We start from the raw sequence: 25,965 nt of genomic DNA on the forward strand, positions 1-25,965 counted from the left end.
AGGCTCAGGCTCGTCAACCCAAACATCTCCAACAGCTCATTGTATGGAGCTAAATACGTGTAAACATTAAAACACTTGAAATGTAAATATCTCAAAAACTTCTTTTGCACTCTTTCAAGCATATCATTATAAATTAAATGCGTAGGATTCCATACAATGGCGGCGCTTTCAAGTCTCGATCTGACCAAGGATGTGTACAACACCATAAAAGACCCGATGTTTCTAAAATTCGCACCTTGTCTCATAATAAAGCCCATCATTCTACTCGCAGCATTCACGCAAGTTTCTATATAAGTACTGAACGATAATTTGTTATCAATTGTAACGCCCAAGTCTTTAACTAAATTGACTCTTGTAATTGACTGTCCATTTAAATTGTAGTTGTGTATTATGGAACTATTTGATTTGGTGAAAGACATTACATGGCACTTTGCGATATTAAAATTCATTTTATTTTGACTAGCCCATTTATACACATTATCCAGATCAGCTTGTAGTATTTCAGCGTCCCTTATTGAAGAAATGTAATAAAAAAGTTTTAAATCGTCAGCAAATAACAAAGACTTTACTGTTTTAACGTGGTCACACAAATCGTTAATCATAATTAAGAATAAACAAGGACCTAAATTTGACCCTTGAGGTACCCCAGATTGCACCAAGAAATTAGATGACAAATAACCCTTACACTGTTTTCGGTTTATTAAATAAGAATGAAAAAATGTATTAAGTTACTTGACAATCCATAATGGTGCAGTTTTTTCAATAAAATTAAGTGGTCCACTGTGTCGAATGCCTTGGACAGATCAAGATATATTGCATCAGTCTGGGTCAACGAGTCCAACCCCAAGGAGACGTAATCCGTAAAATTTAATAGGTTTGTGTTAACTGAGCGTCCAGGCAAGAAACCATGTTGATTAGGAGATACGTATTTACTAAAAAAGTTAAATAAATATTTGTAAATAATGCTTTCAAATATTTTAGCAGGTGTTGACAAAACGGCTACAGGTCTATGATTTTGTATTTGGTATTCCTTCCCGCTTTTAAAAATAGGCGTTACTTTAGTCAATTTCCATTTTTCAGGAAATGTGCTTGATTTTAAACTTAAATTGTATAAAAATTTTAACGGTTTGATTAAAATATCTTCACAGCCTTTGAATATGTACTGAGGTAACAAATCAGGTCCTGAAGTAGTTTTAGATTTCAACTTTTTAATAGCCAATTTAACATCCTGGTCGGTGACCTGGTCCAGAATCAGACAATCGCCACCCGTCATGGGGGTTTCTTTCATTGCCATCTCCACAGTTGGTTCCACTTGGTAATCATTATATACCGAGCTAAAATAGTCTTTAAAACCATCAACAATCAAACTACCATTATTTAATTGAATACCATTATTTTCCATCACAAATAAAGTTTTATTGGCTGACTTTTTACTCTTTATAAATTTCCAAAACTGTTTACTATCTCCAACAATATTATTTTCCGCTTCATGAATAAAGTTATCATAAGCAACTTGTATGTCTTTCTTAATTATTGACCTTAAATTTTTAAATCTTATATAGTACTCTTGATCATGAAATTTTTTAAATTTTTGTGAAATTTGTCTTTTAGTTTTAAATTTGAAATAATATTTTTAGTAAACCAGAAAGGGAACTTCGACAATTTAGACTTTTTACGAGGGCAAGTTTCATTAATAATCCCCTACACTTTATCATAAAAATATTCTAACGCATCGTTAACATCATGTATACTATAAAGTTGAGACCAATCAATTTCTGCCAAACTACGATATAACTGAAGGAAGTCTGTCTTGTGATAACAATAACCTGTTTGGTCAGGAGACCTTGACTTGCACAATTGTTGAGTAGCGATAACAGACCTCACCTCTATCGCTGGATGATAAGGATCTTCAGCTACAAGCGGATCTAAACATCGTGTCACTTCGGTATTACTTATATTTGAAATGATCAAATCTAAAGTTTTATTTTGAAAATTTAAAACTCCATTCTTCAAACGTAAGCTCTGAGTATTTAAAAACACATTTAATTCTTTACATAAGATATCTCGTTGTAAATTATAATTCATTCCAAATATTTGCAAATTGAAATCTCCTACGATTAAAACATAAGAACTATTATTAATAAATAAATAGACTCTGAATAAATAACAAATAAATAGACTCTGAATAAATAACAAATAAATAGACTCTGAATAAATAACAAATAAGTTAAATAGTAAGAGTTTAAATGTAATTCCTTAATATATCTAACAACAATAACGGCTTTCAACAAAGTAACAGCATAATTAAACAATGGAGGGATAGATAAGAAACGCAAATGCGTGAAAAATAACTGAGCGTAACATTCAGGCAAATATTTAATACAATTACTTACAGTTTACATCTTGCCCAGATCATTCACTGAAAGTATTTTGATAAATTCGCCTTTTCCCTTCTCCTTGCGAACAAAAATCGAACAGTTGGCGGTCCACACCTGGGTGTAATTTTTCTCCTTAGTCTTGATCTTGGTGAGCTTGAGAAGATCTCTAGTAGATGAAGTTAGCGACTCATTAATATATACGGAGTTCTCGCTGCTGAAGCCTAAGTCAGTGGCCTTGAGTTGAAGTCTTACCTTCCTCTTCCTCAGGAATTCATCCCTATCAAGTCTGCTTACGAATTTTACTACAATGGGACTTGGACCGTCGTTGTTCTCCTTCCCCATTCTGTGCACAGCATCCACGATGTTGGTTGACCAGTGAGGAAACTGAATAGCAGTAGACAATCTTCTCATAATATTGTGGATATTTTCGTTTTTTTCTTCCGGAACTCCATAGATTACTAAGTTATTCCTGTGAGAATATTGTTCTAAAGCTCTTATTTCCGTTGCTAAAGAATTAACCTTGCTTCGCAAATGGACATTCTCGTTGGATAAACGCTGAACTTCATTGTTACACTCGTAAATTTTCGTATCTTGAGTTTTAATTAAGTCCTTTAACTCACTTATGTTACTATGACATAACTCAATTGACTTACCGAGTTCTCTCTGTTCAGTCTTCATTTCTCTGATGTCATTAGTATTACTCTGTAACAGCTTCATAATCGCGTTTAGTTTATCGTCGACTGACTGTAGAGTAGCCGGTTGCGGTACAGTGTCGTCTGCTGAAGCGTCGTTATCGGACTTGAGCGCTCCACGCGTCACGATCTTGGAACCACCTGGCATTGCAGACCGATGATGAACATGCTCCGACAAAGTTAAAAATTGCAAAAAACCAGGATATAAATTCAAAATAACTATTTTTATGTAGATCACAATAACCTTAAGTTCTAACACTACAAATTGACCTAAAATTGATCACAGTACTTCAGTATTTCCCGGCAAACAAACACTAATTAACGGAGCTCAATTCTTAACGTGTTACTCACATAGACTCATCCCCACTCTATCCTAGTATCTCCATGCGAACCAAAGCTACAAGTGACTTCGAAAAGGACTTTTATAAGCTAATGAACAACTCAGTTTTAGGAAAAAAAGTATAGAAATGTTCGAAATAGATGCGATATCAAACTAGGAAATGAAGAATTTTCAACAAAACAAGCCAAGAAAACAAATTTCAAAAGTTTTACAATATTTTCTGAAAATTGTATTGCGAGGCATATGTACAAGCAAAAACTTAAATTTAACAAACCAATCTACATACGTTTTTCAATTCTTGACCTTTCAAAATTGCTAATGTATGAGTTTTATTATGACAAATTAAAGAAATATGATTCAGATTTGAATCTATGTTACATGGATACAGGCAGTTATTTCGTAGAAATTTCGAAAGATCCTTACAAGGTTATTAAACAAAATATAGATATGTTTGGTTCGAGCGATTATTCAATAGATCATGACTGTTTCGAAAATAAAAACAAGAAAGTTATAGGAAAATTTAAAGACGAATTAAATGGTGAAATATTAGAAGAATTTTTTGGTTTGAGATCAAAGACATCTCGTACAAATATTTAGAGAAAAATCCAGTTAGATGTAAGGAAATCAATAGAAGCGTTGTCAATGAAACAATAAATATCGATAGTTTAAAGAAATGTTTGTTCGGAGATACAGAAGAATTCAGGGAAATGACTGTAATAAAAAAACTACAAACATGAATTGTATACAGTTACTATAAACAAGTTAGCACTGCGCTCGAAAGATTATAAAATAATTATTATAGAAAATAAGATCGATACAGTACCGAATGGTTATAAAAATGAAGCAAAATCTGATATATTAGATGAATTAAAGAAATTGATAGCTTTGAAAATTGCTGATTATAAATGGAGGATGATTTAATTCACTGTCACAAATGTAAAAAGAAAACTAAAAATATAGATTCAAAAATTATTCACACTCAGAACGGATTGTGTAGAATTACTGCAATTGTTCAAAATGTAAAACGAATAAAAGTTTATAAAGAGTCCAAATGAAAAGCAAGTAATTGTTAAGAAAGAATTGAAGAATAACGATATTGAAGCTAGAGAAATTCATACACCCATACGAAAGAATTAAAAAAAAGAAAATCATAACTGTTAGAATTGATGATTTATGGGCAGCAGATTTAGTAATGTATAATTATTCGGATCAAAATTAAAGATTTAAGTATATGTTAAATGATGTTGATACTTTCTCAAAATATGCTTGGTCAAGAGCGATTAAAAGAAATGTTTCATATGTAAGGAAGTAAAATATTTATCAAAATTTAGTAAGAATGGAAGTAGAAAAGATGGATTGCAGACTTATTGTAAGGACTGTTATCGTAAACATAAAAAAGAATTATACGATAAAATTAACTTTGGAAGAGAAAAAAATGTATCTGCTGTAAAGAAATTAAGAATATTTCTGAATTTTAAAATGCAAATTACAGCAAAGATAGAAAACAAGCATATTGTAGAGATTGCGCTAGAAGAATTTTTCGAGAAAGCCAAAAGAAACAGACTCATTATGAATGTGGACGATTTATTGAATTTAAATAACCTTCAAAGACATATACAAACAAAGTATCATACTTTAAGAATTTAATACATATTTGACAAATTTACGAATACCTGGCAAAACTACTTCTAAAACCCTTCTAAACCTTCTTTTGTAACCCAATTTTTAAATAATTTTGCTTTTAGTTTGTTGGATCTCAATATTAAAGAAAAAAGAAAAGATTTATTAAATAAAATCGTGTTTTCTTGAAAATGTAAAGGTAATGTATTCAATAGACCCCCTTGATTTACGTATATTAAAATGCTAAAATTGATCCTACTAATAAAAATTTATTCTAATTGCTTCTTTTCAAAAATTTTTCTCCAATCTTAAATAAATTGTTGTTTTACAATAATTTTTCAATAAATTTCCTTCAGAGTCTTGAATATTCAGAACCATTTTTGATTTCTTTTATTATTTCTTTTAATTGGAATATAATCGATTTCATTTGGTTGTTCACTAATTTTTGAACCATAACCAACATTTGGGAAAAAATGTGTACAATATTTCCGATTCTTTGTGAAGATGTTTAGAATGATTTTCAAAACTTTGTTCAACAAGACTACAGTGTACTTCAATTACATCGTACGGTCTAAATTTAGGATATCTTAAGTTTATTGTATTTTCTTCTAAAATGGGATTATAAAATCCTAATAAATTATTCAAATCTGGAGAAAAATAGATTATAATAAGAGATTTTAGTTGAATATTGTTGTGTACTATTTTCATTTCAAAGTCTTTTACATCAAATTTAAAATATTTATCTGATTGTTTGAATGTTTTCAAGCAATTCTCAATTAGATTGTTAATTTTATCAAAAGTATAATATCCTCTTTTAATTTCATACGGTTAATAAAGAAATGTAAAATGATTTAATAAATTAAAAGTTGCATCTTCAGCAATGTTCATAAAATTATCAGAATAAAACCACTTAAACCAATAAAACAATTCGATTCTTCATCTAAATAAATACGATGTTTTAAGTTTAAAACTAATTTAGAGCTTTCTGAAGTCAATTTGAATAGTTTCATTTTCACTAAGCGATGCTCAAAAAACGTTTTCTATCTAAATGGAGAAATTGTAAAGCAAAAATATCAAATAAAACTACAAACTTTTGAAGAAAACAAGAAAGATCAGCCAATTAGATTGTTAATTGTTGGTTCAAGTGGATTTGGAAAAAACAAATTTATTACTAAATTTAATCTACAATAGGTTGACTCCTAATTCAAATTTGTATGTTTTTAGTACATCTTTGGAACATGACGCATATAAAAAATAACGAGAAAAATTTGAAAATATTGAGAAAACTTAAGCAAAAAAATATCACATTTGTATAATGTTTCTGAGGATATAGTTTAATTAAGCAAATGTAAACCAAATTCTTTTATCGTTTTCGATTATTGTATTTTAGAAAATGAAGATGTTATTAAAGAATATTTTATAATGTCTCGTCATAAAAATACCTTTTGTATTTATCTTTCACAATGTGTCTCAAAAGTTGATAAATAAGTTATAAGAAATCATTTGAATATGTTGTGTATTTATAAACAAGATCATCACTACAGTAACAAAATTTACAACAATGTTGTTGGGTCTGATATGCGTTTTGATCAACTTAATGAGTTATGTGATAAAATTTGGAAAGAAGACTATGTATTTTTAACTATTAATATAACTTTGAAGCCTAAAAATAGTAAATATTTGAATCAATTTTTTAATATAAACGTGTGATAATCTCGTACGTTTTCATGTTTTACGTTCACGTTTCAAAATTTTTCTAAATAAATGGCGAACGTAACTTCAAAAGAAGCAAAAAACTTGATCAATTAGAAAAGAAATTAATCAAATAATTTAAAGAACAGATTAGAATTGATGAAAAAGAACAAGAATTTATTCAAAAAATTAATCAACCTGTAATTTCTGCAATTATAAATGTTGAAGGAAAAATTGAAAATGTTTTAAATCAAAATCAAAATATGATGGATTTAGTTCCAGCTGTACGACAATTTGCTGATATTTATATTTCAGAATCCGAAGTAGAAACATTTTAATTGCCAAAATTACCATCTTCAACACCATTTAGACCTCGAATCATTGAAGAATCTACAATATTGAACCAATAAGTCCTGGAACATCGGCTATGATAATTGGTGATTGTTCGAAGGACCAATACAAATGTATAATATTAAACTCAAAATGAAACAATATAATGTATAGTGGTTGAGGTTTTAATAATTATTAAAGTTCTGCACTTCGATAACTGAGCAAATGGAGCCTATACGTTGATTTACAAGATTAAGGTCCATTTTATAATATTTTTAAAATTACTGTTGAGCTTCTAAGAATAATTGTTAGTTAAAATGGGGAAAAATAAAAATACGGAATAAGATCAAAGAACATACTATTAAACAAAAGCACACAGTTCAATCATGAATACAAAAAGTTAAAATGGTTTTCGTTTCTATTAAATGTCCAAAATAATGTCCGAAATTAGTTGAAGCTTTTAACAATCTTGATTGAGGAGAAAATTGTCTCTAACTACGAAGGACCATAAGAATAATGAAGCACTGTTACCTTGCACCGTCCATTGTCTGATACCTTGACACAAATGAAGTTGAGTTGATTGCAGTTCGACCTGGGTTGCTTCCAAGGAATGTTGCACTGTCGGAGTTCTTGTTGATGTATGAAGATTCCGTGCGTGTGTGCGTGTGTGCGTGTGTGCGTGTGTGCGTGTGTGCGTGTGTGCGTGTGTGCGTGTGTGCGTGTGTGCGTGTGTGCGTGTGTGCGTGTGTGTGTGTGTGTGTGCGTGTGTGTGTGTGTGTGTGTGTGTGTGTGTGTGTGTGTGTGTGTGTGTGTGTGTGTGTGTGGTGTGTGTGTGTGTGTGTGTGTGTGTGTGTGTGTTGTGTGTGTGTGTGTGTGTGTGTGTGTGTGTGTGTGTGTGTGTGTGTGTGTGTGTGTGTGTGTGTGTGTGTGTGTGTGTACAAAGATACAATGAAAATAGATTCCTTTATGACTAACATGGTATCAAACAATGGTGGACAATGAGCAATTCTAAACAAAATACACAATTTTGGTTATCAGTAAGAAAATATATTAATATGTAAATTAAATTAATTAGTATAAATAAATATGAAAACCTAACAGGTGATATTGGTAAAAAAATTCTTCCTAGAGCAAAGGATGATAAATTTGGTTTGTATTGGGATAGAAAAAGACAAGTTTTATGATTGGAAAATTGCCCGTTAACTTTGACAATAATGATATAATTATTAATGAAAAAGTATACGAAGATACTCAAGTATTGTGAAGATTATTACAAGATAATGATGTAACAAAAGTCAATTTATGTTCTGACGAAGATTTACAAAATTGTACTGAAATTTTATGGAAATCTGATTCAATTTATAAAAATAATGATTCATCAACTAAAAAACCTAAATCAAGTAGATGTAAAAACATATATGAATTAATTAAACCTATTTTTGGGAAAAACGAATCGAAGGATCTGGTGTAAGAAAATACAGTGATGATTGAATACAGATATTTTGATGATTTTACCAAACTTTATGGAATTATTAATTATATTTATGCTCAAGAAAAGGCTTGCAATAACCATTTATTGAACAAAAAGGAAGCAATTAAAGATTTTATTTCGAACAAACTTAATGAAATGATTAAAAAATCTGATCAAAATGTACTTTTTGAATTGTACGTACCAGGCTATCAATATCTAGGACCTGGGATAAAACTTATAAAAACGAATGAAAAGAGGAGATCCTGATATAGATAAATTAGATAAAGCTGAAATGGAACACGATATTTGTTATGCAAAACATAGAGACACAAATTCATGATATATTGCAGATAAAGTTTTGCAAGATAAAGCAATTGGATAGATTGGTATAAAAAGATGCTAGTTTAGGGGAAATATTTGTTGCACTTTCCACAGCTGGAGCAATGTTTTTGAAGAGATAATTAGGAATGGGCATCGAAGAGAATTTAAAATTTTAATTATATAAATGGATAAAAAAATCAGTGAACGTAAATTTTAGTAACAATCAAAAAGAAAAAATGTAATCTGCTTAAAAAAAAATAACTGTTAGTATTCAATTTAAAATAGATCAATTAAAAATGGAGACGATGAGATATTTTTAACAAATAGACAATAGAATAAACTCGAAAAACATAAGAAAAACAAAGGAATCCGAATAGAATTTTCTTACAATCAGTTAAAAGAACTTAAAAATGGCGGTTTTTTGAAAGATTTATTAGATTTTGGAAAACATATTCCAGTTGTTAAAAATATTGTTTCGTATGTTAGAAAAGCTGCTGTCATTGTTAAAAAATGGCGTGATTCCTATTGTAAGAAATATTTTAAATTGGTTGGATAAAGAGTTAGAAGATGTTACAGGATCTGGATTAGATGAAAAAACTTTGAATTATGTGAAATCAAACATTAAGAAAACTTTGAAATAAAACCATTAACTTTTGGAGATTTGGAAGAAATCTGTAAAAACATTAAACATTTTTGAGGTATTTTTATGAGAGATACTTTATCTGAAAAAATTAATAAATTTGAATGTGGAATTGTGAATTTAGACTAGATTATGGCAATTGGAACGCATTGGATTTGTTACTATAAAATATAAGAATGCATGTTATTTTGATTCACATGGAAGAATTGAGGATAACCCACCGATAGAATTGATTAAATATTTGAAAAAAATCAAACGTCCACTACAATGACTCTCAAATTCAAGACTGCAAAGATCCACCAATTTGTGGACATTTATGTGTTTTTGTTTTTAATGAAGTTGTTAACAAATTATTACTTAATAAACTAGCAGCTGCCCTCGGCTTCACACGCAATTTCCTGTTGAAAAAGAGTACACTGTATTCACGTATTCTTTTTCTATCACATTCTAAAAATTCCTGAGATTTATAGTCGTTCCTTCGTGAGCCTCTTGGGTGCATTATGAAGGTATGTACCTCTTTCTTTCGTGGTTTTTTCTAGGTGTTTATAAGTTATTCAAAACAATTAATTTATATGGATGAATCTCGATAAACTAATTAGGTTATAAAGAATCAAATTCGGTCTGTTAAAATTAATTTTCTATCTAAGATATTTCCACTATTATTGTAGAGTGTGCGTCCAAGAAAATGTATCAACGAAAACCAATTTCGATCATTCAGTCACATACACACGAACACAAGAAATACTATATATAATAATATACATTCGCAAAATATTTGCTGAAAATGTTCAATCGGAACACAAATTAATCTGAAAATGTTCAAAATTTAGATGAGATTATTAGAAATAAAGTTAATAGATTGAGAAATGAGTTTGATAATAAGTTAGAACATTTGTTACAAAACCTTTCAGATAACAATTCAGATGTTTTTGATGTAAGAATAGAGGATTTAATATGAATTTATAGACAATATTGAAAAAATGAAGAATGATTTTACTGTTGATGCAGAAAAGGAATTTCAAAAATTAATGTTTCATATAGAAAAAGCAGATAAAATGACTGATGCGATCAAAGTTGAAAAAAATTATGTGAGTTTGGCTGATAAAAAAGAGTTGTTGGAGTAAAACCAAGTATTGATAAACACGATGTTGTTGTTAAAGAACACATTTTGACACCTTTAAAATTATCAGAAAACATCGATATTGTTGATTTAAAAGTTCCGAATGCTAAGAATTCCTTAGATTTTAAAGGAAAAAGAATTACTTTCAAGTAAAGGAATTTATCCATTTGACGCAATTGTAAACGTTCAATTAGATGATCATTTTTAAATGTTTGATGAACTAAACAAAGATTATGAGAATCATAAAGAACATGTTAAAGATTTTACAACAGAAGTCTATGAAAAGTTAGAAGCTAGAAATAAAAGATCTATAGAAAATTGTTATGAAGTTAGTGGAAGATTAACAACATTTTGAAGAAAAGTATAATACATTTAGTTCAGATGTTAGAACAGGTATAGAACATAAAGGTAACATGTTTAATGAATAGCATAATACACGTATGGAAAAAAATGAATAGAATTATTGACGATTCTAAAAGAAATATTCAAATACTTGAGTTGAAATTTTAAACCTTGAAAAAGTACACAAGCAAGAAGTATCAGAAATTAATGGACATTTTTCATAAATTGTGAATACATGTAAACATGATTTTGATGATTGTATTCAACACAACGAAAGAAGTATTGGAAAACTAATGACTTGAATAGACAAATTAAAGGATAATTCCAATAAATTTAAGGAAAATGTCGATAACACTTTTGAAAATATTGATAACAGATTTAATGGATCAGATGGTTATGATGATTAATTTTAAAATTTTCTTTTATAAATGGTGCTCATATATTGTGTGAGGTGTAAAGAAAAAAACTGCAACAAATTATATAAAATATTATTTAAACATTAACTGAGTTAAGAGAATTTCTGGAAAATGTGCTGAATGTAACACTAAAAAGAGCCAGTTTTTAAAAACTTGAAATTTTTCCTAATAAATAGAGATGGCTAGACATTACAGTGCTTTCGATCTATTTTTAATGCTACATGAAAGAAATTTAAAAAAGAAACATTGGGATGATATTTCTGAAAAATATGAATTATCTGAAGATATGAGGAGATTGTACATTAATAAGTTAAATCGGTATAACATTGCAAAATATCAACATTTTTCCTCAAAATTCATTAAAGAAAATAACCATTACCAATTGAAAGAACATATGTCTGTAATTTGCCTTTATCAACACTTGAGTCCAGTATTTTTGGAAGAGTTTAAATATTAAGTTGGTTGTAATAATATTATAGATAGAGGATATTATCTTATGCAAATTTTATTGAAATATGCTGCTCAAATTGCAAAATCGAAAAGAATCCTGACTATGATGAAGTAGATTATTAATTATAACGATTCGTGAGCTATAAAAAATAACTTGTATTAAAAAATGCTATAATCTCTTAAAACAACTACAATTAAAATGTATTAAAAAATTTAAATTTTTTCTTAATCAATGGCGGACTACAGAAAGTATGCACATTATACTGAAAGGGCAGAGTTTAAATTTTTCTATCCAATTAGTAAACAACATTTGTATGAGCCAAATAAAAGAACTGATATTTAATACTGGTTTTGGAGATAATTTTTGCTCGTCTAACTTCCAGTTTTATAATTGTGGAACTTTAACAAAACAAGATGGTCAAGCAGATCTTGGAAATGATGTCAGATTAATTGATAATTTCGTACTATTTTTATTTTCTAAAATTTAATTAAGAAAACAAACACCTTAATAAAAAAAATACATAACCAGCAACACTAAACATAATTCGGTAACTGTAGAATTCGGTTATTTCTTACATTGATAAAAGAAATAGAAAATTGTGGTCAATTAAGTACAATTAATTAAAGGAACTATATCTTATTCCAAAAACGATGTATTTTCAAATAGTTTTGAATCAACTTATAAATTTGGACAGTTTGAAACGGTTGCCGATTTAGCACATTTCGGCATAGGATTCTTTGAAAATGTAAATTTTTCAATCTATAAAGGTGGATTTTACATTAGTTTCAAAAGAGCTGAAGATGATGCATGCTCTTTTTGAAGCAGATAATACATTGATAAATTAATGAAACACTACACTAATTACAGAAAAATGAACTGGTTTAATAGTTATAAATTACATTACAACAAAAATAATCTCAAGCACAATATTAGGCCTAATTCAAGTTTTTCCCTTAAAGGAAATGGAAGACCAATAAACTTTTTAGCCTTATTATATACATATTTTTGTGACATTGGCCTGTGCTAGGGCCATATTTAATAAGGAGGATCGTCGGTGCAGTATAAGGTTGAAGGTACCTTAAAAACGTGTCAAGGTTACAGGCAGGATATAGACCTGCTGCAGGATTTAAAGTTACTGATAACATTTCGTAAAATTTTTAGGTCTCTAATATGACTGTAAGTTAAACTTGATATACCACATACATAATGTGTGTAAAAATGATCAAGAATGACGTTCCATTTTGAAAGGTAAAGTCATCCGTAGACGACAACTGTTTGAGAACTGCCCATTTTAGACTCTTCAGTCCCTTAATTTACATGCAATTATTCTATGAGGGCATTAAGCTCATACACATCTTATTCATATACAGAAAAAGATTATAAGAACAATGGTGAGGAATATGTGCATATATCTTGTGACTTATCTATGCCAATTACAATTCTTGTCAATAAACCACTACAGAATAGAGATATTACTAATACTAAAACTATTTCAGTACAAAAAGTACTTGGATCGTGTATTAAAATTAAAACGTTTGATCTCCCTTACAAATCTTAAGTCTCAAACCTATAGCCATTCAAGACCTGCTTCATAAAACTTATGCAAACCAGCCAAACTGCCAGAATTAATATGTAAAGGGCAATAATTAACAATGTGTTCAAAAATTTTAATCGCACAACCATAATCACATGTCGGGTGTTCAAACATTCCCCTTTATATTTCCACAAGTTATATTTGCTCATCTACGTAGGAAATCGATTCTTTCTGAGTAAGGTTCACCCCATCGACTCCGTCTGTTGGGTCCAAAATTAAATAAATATTACTACCGTTAAAGATTTCCTAAGACTTCTTCCAGCTGATTTCGGACACAAAATCACTTTAACTCAACTGGGAAGCTGCTTTAAGTACAAGGGAGGGATCTTGACTTTAGTTAACTTTTGTGATGCGGGAAACATTGCATAATGGGAAGATGTGGAATAGATAAGATGTTAATATGCTCTGAGTAGTGATTCTTCTAGTGCCTATATTAATGTGGAGTTATATCACACACCACTGGGAGCATGGAAAGAGAGCGGTTATCAGGGTTCTACCTTTTATCCTCATTATTCTAGTAAGCTTTATGTCAACCTCTCGTTCATGCACTCTGTTCAACCACACAGGAGCCCCATATTTAAATAGTATGACATACAGACCCGTTCTCAGATCGGTTTTTTTTTGGAAAATTTTACCAGGGTCCGGGCTATGTCAGCCACACGTCTATAGGATGCAGTGGCGGGACATGACCGGGCTTGCCTAATATCTTTTCAAAAGCTTGCCAAAGTTGATTGCAGCCCTGGTGACGTACTAGAATCATGGTAGACGTAAAACTTCAACAACACGAAATATATTGCGTCATATATTGGAAATTACCGGCGAACCATTAAAGGTTAATTGAGTGACATTCTAGGTAATGTGAACAATTATCTGGATACACTTGTGTGCAATTTTAATCATAAAGTTTATGGACGGCTTTAAGAAATACTAAGACGGTAATAAGTTTTATACAAATGGGACGTTTTTTGAAAGCAAGTTCCAAATCACATTTTAACAACATAAAATTAGGCAACTGCAGTGTGCAACTGCACTTAAACTCATTAGTCCTAATTTTATGTAAAACAATTTGCATAACCCTATTCGAATGTAACAATATTTGGTCAATGTCATTACTGATTATCGAGTCTTTCTCTTCCATCGCGTTTAAATTATTTCACCTTTCCTAAGAAGGCAATTGCTTTACAAATGTACTGAGAAATATACTAATTTGTTATATCTGTCTATTTAAGTATATAGTCACACTAGTAATGGACATTTTAGAGCTATTTCAAAAATCATTATTCTTGTTTCTTGAGTGATACTGCTTAAAATGAAGGGAATTATGCAATATATTAATATTATCTTTGTTCTAAAATAATATTACTTTTTGGATAGAGTGTCATCTTAGCATATTCGTAATTAAAGATTCATAATAGAAAGGTCTTGAGCATTATCATGGCTGTATTATGCGTTTTGCCAATGAATATAATTATTACTATATACAGTAAGTAAGTAGGATTGTATAAAATCTGATTAGCAAGCACCTTCATTTTGTCTCTATAAGGCAGTGTATTATGAAGCGATGACAGTTCCCAGTTGTAATTCTGTTAGCTTTATTTTTGTGAAATGGGTTTTATAAGATATTCAACTTTAGACTTTCAATTAATTAGTAAACATATAAGAATGCATTTAGAATCTCTAAAATGTTCAAATTAACTAGTTGTTCCTCCAAAATAGTTTTTAAGAATAATTTGAAGTTTATGTTTCAAAATGGCCTCGGGGGATATCGATGGAATACAGGTAGCCGACACACTTGGAAAATTGAGATTTGAAGGAAATACCCCAGATTTGAAGGAAGATTCTTCTTCTAAAGATGGTAAATACTTAAGTTTGATAAATTTCAGCTTTAAGTTCTATTTTAACTTCTTAGACATCAGAATGGTTTTGTAGACAGTTTGAAGTATATAAGCTAGGCCTAATTTATAAAAAGTAGGCTATGTATATTATGTTTTATGAATAAAACTCTTTTCAATTTAAAATGTAAACTTTTAGATTAGATATATGGCATTCTACGATTTCACAGACTCTACCACGTTAGTTTCAGCGGTATCATTGCTGTCAGTGATAAGCAGTTTTCTACTTTGACAGCAACTGGATAATGTTTTATTTATGAAATTTGCTATTATTTTTGTAATTTTAAAGACCCATATAGGTTTGACATAGGCTATTAAATGCATTTCCATTGACTTTAATACTGTTAAAAATCGATTTTCAAAGTATTTAGCATGATATTGAAGTGGAAACTATTGAAAATCAATGTTTATTGATAATGTGTATTGTCTTTTATATTTTATAAAATAATGATGGTCTATAATATTTATAAATCATTCGTTCTAGTTGTTGGTTTGTTGAACGTTGAGTTTAGCTCCAGTTCATTTTCCTTTCTTTATTGCAGTGTCTGGTATCTGACACTGTCTCAGACTTGACTCCTGTAATCTGGAGCTAAACTCAACATTGAAATTGAATCAACCTTTCCTACCATAGCTAAGTTATGTGTTGTGATTTGTGTTACTATCTTTTTAAACTTCCTCAAGTTTTAAGAGAATTTTCATTTTAACTTATATGAAGAACAACTTTAGATAATCTCATATCACTATTTGCTAGACGTTTTCTGACATGTATTACTGGTTTATCCGTGGTACAGTTTATTTGAATGTCTCTCTCTTGGAAACTAATGTACTATTTATAAAAAAAATATGATCCAGAAATACATTTCAGGAACTTACAATAAAATATACTAATCTGAGAAAATGTTTTACGTTATTTTATATGTACTTTTGAAGATAGGCCAAGTTATTTCAACATAAAAGCTTAATACAGTAAGTATTATTTTTTCAGACTAGGTGCATATGTTGGCTGTTTTCAAATTTTACTAGCTTTAAATTTTAAGGGGTTTTCAGGCAGAGTGCCCTTTTTTTTAAATTGTCGGGCTCAGTACTGAAACTAGTCAGTAATAAAACAACGTGTATATATATCTTTTATTCTAAATCCCATTGTTAGAAAACAATTAATTATGAATCAAATCCGTCAATGATATCTTATCTATATTTTTTACTGAAAAGATTTATTTACATCATAATGTGATAAAATAACTATTGAATTTTATATAAATCATATTTACAACCTAGGCACTGATGACCTCCATCTTTTGAGTTAGTATCTTATAAAGCTATATAAAACCATACACCAACATAAGTATTTAAGGGCATTAAAAAAACAAGTTATACAAAATTTGATATGTATCATTATTACTTATACATCTTGGTTGGTGGTTAAAAGAATTTCAATTAAATTTAGCCTATTTATGTGTCTATATAAAACGTTGCAAATAGTGAATCGTCTAAAACTAGCTTACCTATATAACTTATTCTTTGTGTTGTATAAATGTAATTTTGCAGTGTTTAGATATTTTTAACTTAAAATTTGGCCACAAAATTAATATTTATTGTCAGAAATATGTGTTGCATATAATTTATACAACATTGGTTATAACCATTTTACTGTGTGTCAATGGAGGAAGCTGTGTTAGATATTGCTGTATTTTCTGTTAATTATATTGTTTGGCACCAGCTCTTTAACATGTGTGTACCCAATATCACAACAGTGGAATCTGCTTTTTTGTTGTGTACATGATAAAAAAAGCCATTATTATGCTAACTCTAAAGATAAAATGTTAGTGTTAGTTTCATTTGATTTGCAATAAATTTGTGTAAATAAAACCTGACATTAAAAGAAGGCTTTAGCAAAAATATGTTGTTAGATAAATTTATAGTGTTGTAACAAACACTTTTTAAATGTTGACTAAAGTTTAAATTAATGAACATTAAAAGGTTTGTGTAATTTGTTTATGGTTATTGGTATGTTACAACATTCTTTTGGAATAACTCCTTGGGGGATTGATGTTCTGGAACGTCATTACTTAATTTGTTCAAAGAGTAAGGATTTTGAATCCAAACACACCCAAAATAGTGAGATTTTATTTTTTTTATTTTCTCATGAAATTTAATCTAACATTTCTTTTTATTATTAAAAAAACAAAACATTGACTTCTTATGAAAAAGAAAAATTTTGTTCTTACAGGAGTAAATTTTGTTTAATTCTTCAAAGCATGGATATAGCGGAACATGCTGGAAAGTTGTATCGTTCCTTGTCTTTCTCTGGTTGAGGAATGGGAACAGACATAGCATCTACTCTGAGATTTTTGCATCTCACCTTTGTGTGTTGGCAGAGCGTGAGGAAAGTGTCTTAATGGTGGTCTTAATGGAGCGGGTGTTTGTCTCTGGTAGCAGCCAGCAACAGTCTGCCTTCTCGTGGAGTGTGATGTGTCTTGAACATATGTCGAGTAAGAATCAATCTGAATGTAGAAAACCAGGTCTTTTTGTTTGTTTTGCACATTCAGCAAACATTACAAACATGTTATACACATTCAAAACAACAATTTCTATCAAGTGGAAAAATCATTTCTGGTACCACTTGACATTTTTTTTGTCTTTCTTATAGTGTAATTTAAAGAAAGCATCATGTTGGAATGATTGAGGTTTCCCATGTCCTTATTATATTGTATGACATACCTTGGTTTGTCAGCAGTCTTTCTTAGCTTGGTCACAGCAACCATCTCATGCTTGTGGATAGTAGTAAGCATTGTGACATTACGTTGGTCACACCATTTCTCATAAAGCATGTGTTTTTTGCTCCATATCTCACAATCTCATCTATCCATTTTTTTTAGGCAAGCATGAAAGACGGTTCCTTATTCTTTACGGTTTTGTCTGGCAGTTCCTTCCACAAACTGCTGTTTCATTTTCAGGTAGTCACTTGCATAGGCTAAAGCGGGACTGCTGTTTCAGTTATCTACATACAACACATTGTTATGTTCTGAATAGGGCTTCATCAGTGTTCTTATAAGCTTTGCTGAGTCTCCGTACATTTTTTGGAGTTTGGATGGAATGTATTGTTTTAATGCCAGACAACCTTTCCACAGCGTAAGAGGAAGAAAATGCTTCAGTAGAATTTCGATAACAGTACAGATTTTGTACAAATTATCTCCTTCATCTTTAACACTTTCACTGCCGCCTCCTAATTTTGACAACTTTCTTACACTGCCGCCCATTTTTAACGATTTTTAAATATATATAATTTTTTAACTAATTATAAGAAAACCATAGGACTTACATTTTTTTAAAGCTAAGTTCTTCCTCTTTCTACACAGATGCTCATGCATAAATATTTTCAAACAGAAAGTCTTGGTTGAAAACTTAAAAACATAACGTTTTTTGTAAAAAATAAAAAGTTGACCAAAAAAAACATCACCATGTACTAGTCTGTAGCATAATATATTTTTTTATTATTTTTTTCTGTATTTAGAATTGTCATTACTAACACTATAGCTACACATGTTTACAATTAAAATTTACTTATGCTGAAATATTTTTTTTAGTGTGGAAAGTCTTGAATAATAAAAAAATAAAAAATAAAAAATAAATAAAATAAAATAAACAATAAACTGTAAAATTCTGTAATAAACCAATTATTTACAAAACACAAGAATAAATGTTTTTATTACTAATTTGCTTATATTTGTTATTTGAGTAAAAATACAATGTCAACAAACTTACTTGCATCTCCAAGAAGTCCATCAGTAGTAAAATCGGGATCATTATCTGTGTCATCTTGGAATAAATCATCACTTTCACTGTCACTTGAACATCTGAGTAACTCTTCTAGAACTTGATTGTCTTCAATACTGTTACGATTCATTGTATTTACTCACAAAACAATCATAAACAAACGTAATAGCAAGCAAAACAATAACGACGCAGACGACGAACTACGGTAGCAGAACGACAACAAATAGCCGACGCCCGACGCGAAGCGGTAAACAAACCACTTTTTTTCCGATGTTACAGATGACTGCCAACAACATTTCATAGATTATAATACATAGAGTAAGAAACAAAAACATCGAATTAGCGAATGACTATCAATGCCGAATTTCATAGTCGTTTAAATGAGTTTTTTATTACTGTAAAAGTCGGCGCCGTCAAATGACGTTGTCGGCAGTCTATAGAACTCCTTGCGCGACGTCAAATTACGTTGTCGGCAGTGAAAGTGTTAAGTGAGTTGTCATCAAGGTGTAATACTCGTAGCAACAATAGAAATCTATCCTGACTTAACAGCTATCGGAATATAGGTGTGTTCTGTAGTGGATCTGTACTCCAATAAAGTTTCAGTGCATTTTTCTTACAGTAAGGCATTAGAAATTAGATTGCAAAAAAACCAATACAACTCATCAGGATTTGTATCGGTCCAGCATCTGAGTTTTTAGGATAATTTTAGTTCTATCTCTTTTTTATTTGCTGTTGAGCATACTTATTAGTCTCAAAAGCAATGTATGAAACTAAATCATAATCAAGCAGTTTATAAAAAAATATATTTCTATGCATATTCTGTTCTATTCTTGAAGTCAACTTAAAAACCAGAGTTTCAATCATCACATTACAAAATGAAACAGTCACCATGTTACCATTTACAAATTGGGCAAATATCAGGGCCATTAAGTAGTGCAGGCTCTTGAATCTCCACAAGTTAACTACGGAAGTTGGGAGCAGATCTTTTGCGGTTTTATCTTCTTAAGGAGAATATGTTACATTGTCTTGTTCATCGCCACTATCACCAAACACATCCTCCTCGTCGGAGCCTAAAACTTCATCATTGTTGTCTGTGAGTTGATACTTTTAACTCAACTCATATAGACCTCTTCTTATTTCACTACGTAAGTTACGTTCAGGATCCGTCTCACATCACAACAGGTGAAATTAGTTAGAAAAAAAACTACACTAACAAGACAAAACAATACTAAGTGAATGTTTACAGCACAGTAGCAGAATGTGACAAGTGTATTTAGTGCCTATTTCTGTTGACAGTGATTTACGAGGTAAACAGTCAAGGGAAAAGGCTCTAGGCATGCACTGTAGCTAGGACGCAGCTGACAATATTTACGTGGAAAACAGTGATCAGATGTTGTAGATACGGATCAGCTGGTTGTTTTCTTCCACGGTAGGAAGACTAGCACTAGCGCAACGTCATAGCTATTCAGGAATGTCGTTTCTATTTTGATGTGAATTTGAAAACGAAGTTCATGAATGTCAATACTATTTTGTATCATTAGATATACTCGTGAAAGGGTTAGGGTAGGTTGTATTGCAGATATAATAGTATGATATGCAGATAAATTGTTTATATACTGTGTTGTTAGAACCCATCAAGGAGGATTAAGCAAGAACAATTTGTATTTGTAAAAGGTGCACTCAAATGTGTATCCTTTGTGTTTACCTAATCACACTTGTCAGTGACTTTTAATAATCAAAGCTTTTTTTAAAGAGTAAAGTTGTATGAAAACAAAGTTATATTTTTCAGTGTTATTATAAATCAATTAAATATTTTAGTTCTTTTAATTCTAGTACTTATTTTTAGGATTTTTATATTTTTGGAATTGTACAAAATTATTATATCTGCTAGTAATTACATTTTCATAGTTTCTTATGTATAAAATGAATATAAATGTAATATAAAGTAAAGTTATAATTTTTGGCAAACTTCTTTTATAACTTCATTTTATAAGCTACCTATGTCTAACTTGTTACTTTTGTTATTACCTATATATTTGAACACAAAAAGTTTCCATTGCAAAAATATGTTTCTTGTGAACTATGGTACTCAAAATTTCAATAGCATTAAATGATTCTTTTAACATACAGAATCAATTAGACAGTCACATTGCTTGGCTAATTTAACCTAGAAAATGCATTAAAGAGTCGTTAATAGTCTCTTCAACCAGCTCTATCATTTGATGATGTGTGTAATCAGTTATCTTATCTCACTGTAATCTTTCAGTGATCGTATTTGAGTCATACTACAGGAAGCTTGCAGGGTGTAATGTTTTTACATTGTTTTAAAAGTTAGTGTTCATTCTTGTTCAGCCAGTAAGTTAGCTGTGTTTCTGATTTATTGATTCAGCAATTTTTTAAGTGTTGGTGTTATATTTAATAAAAGTGTTCTTGTGTAAATTTGTTGAGTTTAAAGACCTGTGGAAACATTTATCAACCACATAGTTCTACATCTTATCAAACAAGGATAATTCTTGTGGTTAGATAGATTAAAATATCAATGTTTACTGTATGATATTGAGCCTAGGTCTGGTGTTTACATTGTGCCATATTATTGTGTAGGCCGTATTTAACACTGCTGTAAGAACTACTCAGATATAAATGAAAAATACATTTGTGACCTAATTTAAAAAGTTATATTATACCTACGCTTAGATTTTAACGTAAGCCTTTTTGAGTTTACAATTGAAAGTTTGGTCATTATTACTACAAAAATTGACCAAATATCTAAATAAAGATGAATATTAAATTATATGTAGGCCTACTACACAAACTACATCATATACATCAAGATCTAATAAACAAAATAGTAAAAAAGTTCGTGGCAGTGAATTTGAAAAACCTATAGTTAGTTATAACTATATTGCGTGTAAAACATGTAGAACCAGATATAATAAAGCAAATATTCCAAAAATATAACACCAAATATTGAGTTTTGAGATTATTTGAAAATTGATTGTGATTTGTCTTCAGTAGGGAATTGTAATAAAATAAAATATGATGCTTGAAAAGCAGTTAATTTTTGCTATAAGAATAGAATATATTTACTTTAGATGGATGATGTAAAATTCTAGTCAGAAACCATTTATTATAATACTTCAGGTTAGCCTAGGAATATTTGGAAACATGAAAATACCATACCTGAAGTAGTAATCATTAAATGCCTGTTCGTGGAGGATATGCTACAGTATAAGGGCATAGGCAAATGATTTGGTTGATTATCTTATTTCTTTAATTGGATATCTTACCTATAAGCTTTGTACACACTTATAAATTTGTATATGGAGATATTGTATGCAGGCTGTATGTGAGATAAATCAAGGGTATGTTGTTTTTATGTGGAAGTGTTTTAAGATTGCTTCTGTACAGTTCGTAAACAATTCACATACGGCATACTGTATGGAGACTGTTTGCAAACAGTTTGGATACAAGTTTTGATTTGTATCCAACTCAATATTTCAATTTTGAGCAATTTTATGTACAATGTAAATGACCGTGATGGTTTGGCTATTGTAAAGGAGTATTGCAAACTAGTTAAGAATGGCCGTTTCTTAAGTACCTCAAAGTTAAAGCAAGTCAAATGCTAAAATGGGAGCTCTGTAGTCTGTAAATTTATTAGCTATCTTTGGTCCAACAATGCTCATTAAAATCTCAAAATCTCTGTGAGTCATTCTGGTAAAGTTTGTGTAACCTGCACCACGTTCTTATCTGAGGTTAGATAAGTTAGTAAGTTTCAGCCAAGTATGAACATTCCCCAAGAAACTTGTGGGTTCTCTAAAGCCTCTTTCTTTGTAAATTAAGCAATGGTTTAGAATTATAACAACATCCATTATTGGGATGGTGTTTATAATCAGTCACCATCTCAACTAAAACTGGCTGTCCCAAGAAAGAAAGGTTCACTTCTGGCTGGTTTATATATTCCAGTTGAACCCACAGTGGGTACAGCAAAAACCGATGTGTCACTTAAATCTGGGTAACCTTAAGGATGTCCAGGAGCGGCACATCACTAACCGCAAATGTCGAGATTCTGGGGCGCAAGGGTAATTTGATAGGTATAGTCTACTGCTGGAGATGACTGTTGGAGTTAGTGGGGTTTGTTCCCTATGAGTCAATGGTTCTTGCCAGCCTAGACATAAGGGTGTACTACCCCCTGTCTGCCTTGACTGGAGAGGCTGGTTCAGAATTGGCTCCTCCTTTTTTCTAGGAGACATGACTTGAGATTAGTGCCCTAAACTTTTCCTCATGAATCTCGACAGAAGACGGCTCCTACTTCTTACCTTACCCAAAATATACTGTCACTCCGGAAGCAGTGTAAAGGTCCTTATAGGACTAGGTACAATTTTCTAAGCTTCTTGTCCTAAAAGAGAAAAACATTTTTTTTTAACTGGCTGACTTAATAGATACAAAACAAAGAACATTACACTTTGTGATACATCGTTTCTCATACACTAGTCTCTGATTCTGGGAACTGTCTGCATACAATCTCCATACATTCTGCAAGTGTGGACAAGGTGAAGCTTGTGGTTGGTGTCATGACCATCTTCTAAATTTTCTAGTTCAAACCGCATCAAAACATTGTCAACACAATTAAAATCAGCCTCACTGTGGAGGCCATTTTCAGTGACACTAAAACTAATTACTTGGGTAGTTGGTAGTGATCAATCAATCAATTTATTGTTATAAGACTAAAAAAAGACTTAACGTTAGTATTGCAGCACAACTTATAACTATAAATAACAGATAAACTATTACATTTAAAATACATACTTTTTTATAATGTTAAAAATTATAAATGATAAAAATTTTTATAATGTTGTAAAAGGAGTTGTTAAAACAATGCTATCAATTAGTTGAAATAAATTACTTCAATTAAATTACAATTAAAACATTTAAACGATGGCAACAAAACTAAAACTCAACAATTAATCGAATATTTAAAAATTAACTAACAAAACAATAAATAAATAACAACTAGAGGCTATAGACTAATTTGAAGTAACAAGGAGAAAGCAAGTAGTAAAGAGTTGGGACTAATAATATTAAAGCGTAAATAATTCTCAAAAAGCAATTTGACCAACTACAAAAAACTCTTGAAGTCTGTGAAAAGGATTAACCAGTAACCTCCTATAAATACTTCTTTCTGAAAATTAAGTCAGGATATTTATCAACCAATGGCATTAATTTATTGAAAACTTAATAAAATTACTTTGTGACTGTTGACGGTTTTACTAAGACGGTTAAATTCAATTACTAGATTATTTTGATTCTGGGTATTATAATTATGAATATTGGATCTGAAGTCTAATTTGCCTGTATTTTTCATAATGTATACTACCAAATCAAAAATATACAAATTGATTACTGTAGGTATCGTATGAGCTACGAAATGGTGTCTACAGTTGTCTAAGAGACTGGACCCTGAAATAATTCTTACAGCTTTCTTTGGACAAGTTAAAGTTTCATTTATCCTACTGAAATTAGCCCATAGACCATACCTTAGAATGGACTGGAAGTAGGAGAAATAAGCAGTTCTTATATAGTTTTTAGGAACAAAAAACGTAAGATGTTTTAATAATAAAGTTGTTCTTAACAATTTTGAAGTTATATAATTTACATGTGTATCCAAATTCAATTTATTACTTAGGGAAACCCCTAAAAACTTAACTTTACTATACTTTATATAATCAAATTCACTGTTTTTAATCTAAACAGTATATTTTGAGTTTTTTTTCTTTATTTAATAAAAATTCATTCGATATATACCACTGTGAAGCATCAGTCACTGTTTTATGACCGATTTCTTTTAGTTAATTTATATTTTGACTGATATGTAAAAAAGTGGTGTCCTCTGTATATAAAGTTGTTAATGTATTTAGTGAATAAGGCAAATCGTTAATTGATATAAAAAACAACAGAGGGTCCAAGACAGAGCCCTGCGGGATACCCACTAACTTCTGTTTCTTTAACCATACCTCATTAACACATACGTTTTGTGTACGGTCACTAAGGTATGATCTGAGAAATGAAAGTGGAATACCTTACACACTGTAATATTTTAATTTCATGATAAGAGTATGTGACACAGAGATCACACAGAGTGGCCCAAGCAAAGGTTTTATTTTCAAAAGCTGTGAGAACATCACTTACGATTTGCTCTATTGCTTCAACGGTTTACCCTTTCTATAACCATACTGTCATACAAAGAATTAGTTTCCAGGAAATTCCTTAGCTGGTCATATACTAAAACTTCAATAACTTTAGAAAACACAGGAATAATGGTTTAGATCATAAAATAGGGAGAAGTTGTAGTTTGGAAAGACACTAATAAATCTTTGAATGCAGTTGAAAACAAATACATGATTACAATTTGTATGTACACTATGATTTTTAATATTTAATTTATTATTAATTTATATAAATTATCGGTATGTCAACTACAGAATAACCTACTCTGAAGTTCATATACAAAAATAAAATCAATTTTTAATACAGTTTACATGAGTTAAATTTTTGGTGTGTAGTAATTGTGCTAGACCTAGGGACAATTGTCATGAGTATAGTATTTAATTTTATCACAGAAATGTAAAATAAAATATTTTCAAGTTTTATGGCTGGACAATAATTTTGTGTTTGATTATTAATAGCATAATTTATGAATTGTATTTAGTAATCGTATTTGATCCAGAAAAAAATGAGAGTGAATAATGAAAGAAAGTCTTTGCAGAACTGGATGCATATTTTTTTTGGTAAGTAGCAAATTATTACTTTTATTAAGAGATGGTTAATTGATTTGAAATTTTCTGTCAGGTAAAATGTTTGTTGTTTATTTTAGATTAGAACAATATATTACAAT

The 25,965-nt window shown here is 30.3% G+C and overlaps 1 protein-coding gene across 10 annotated transcripts in view; it reads left to right on the plus strand.

Annotated features, from left to right (window-relative positions):
• The first annotated feature begins 14,955 nt into the window (after nt 1–14,955).
• Nucleotides 14,956–25,965, plus strand: part of LOC124369289 (phosphatidylinositol 4-phosphate 5-kinase type-1 alpha-like) — a 157,865-nt gene continuing 146,855 nt past the window's right edge. For 9 of the 10 annotated variants that reach the window (XM_046827212.1, XM_046827211.1, XM_046827213.1 and 6 more), the window contains exon 1: nt 14,956–15,262. In XM_046827212.1, coding sequence (XP_046683168.1) covers nt 15,157–15,262 — 106 coding nt within the window. In that variant the 5' untranslated portion in view covers nt 14,956–15,156. Of the gene's footprint in view, nt 15,263–25,701; nt 25,859–25,965 lie in introns of those variants that run through there. The other variant, XM_046827215.1, reaches the window with a different exon arrangement.

Source organism: Homalodisca vitripennis, chromosome X (assembly GCF_021130785.1).
Source record: "Homalodisca vitripennis isolate AUS2020 chromosome X, UT_GWSS_2.1, whole genome shotgun sequence".
In the NCBI taxonomy this organism is placed as follows: Eukaryota; Metazoa; Arthropoda; class Insecta; order Hemiptera; family Cicadellidae; genus Homalodisca; species Homalodisca vitripennis.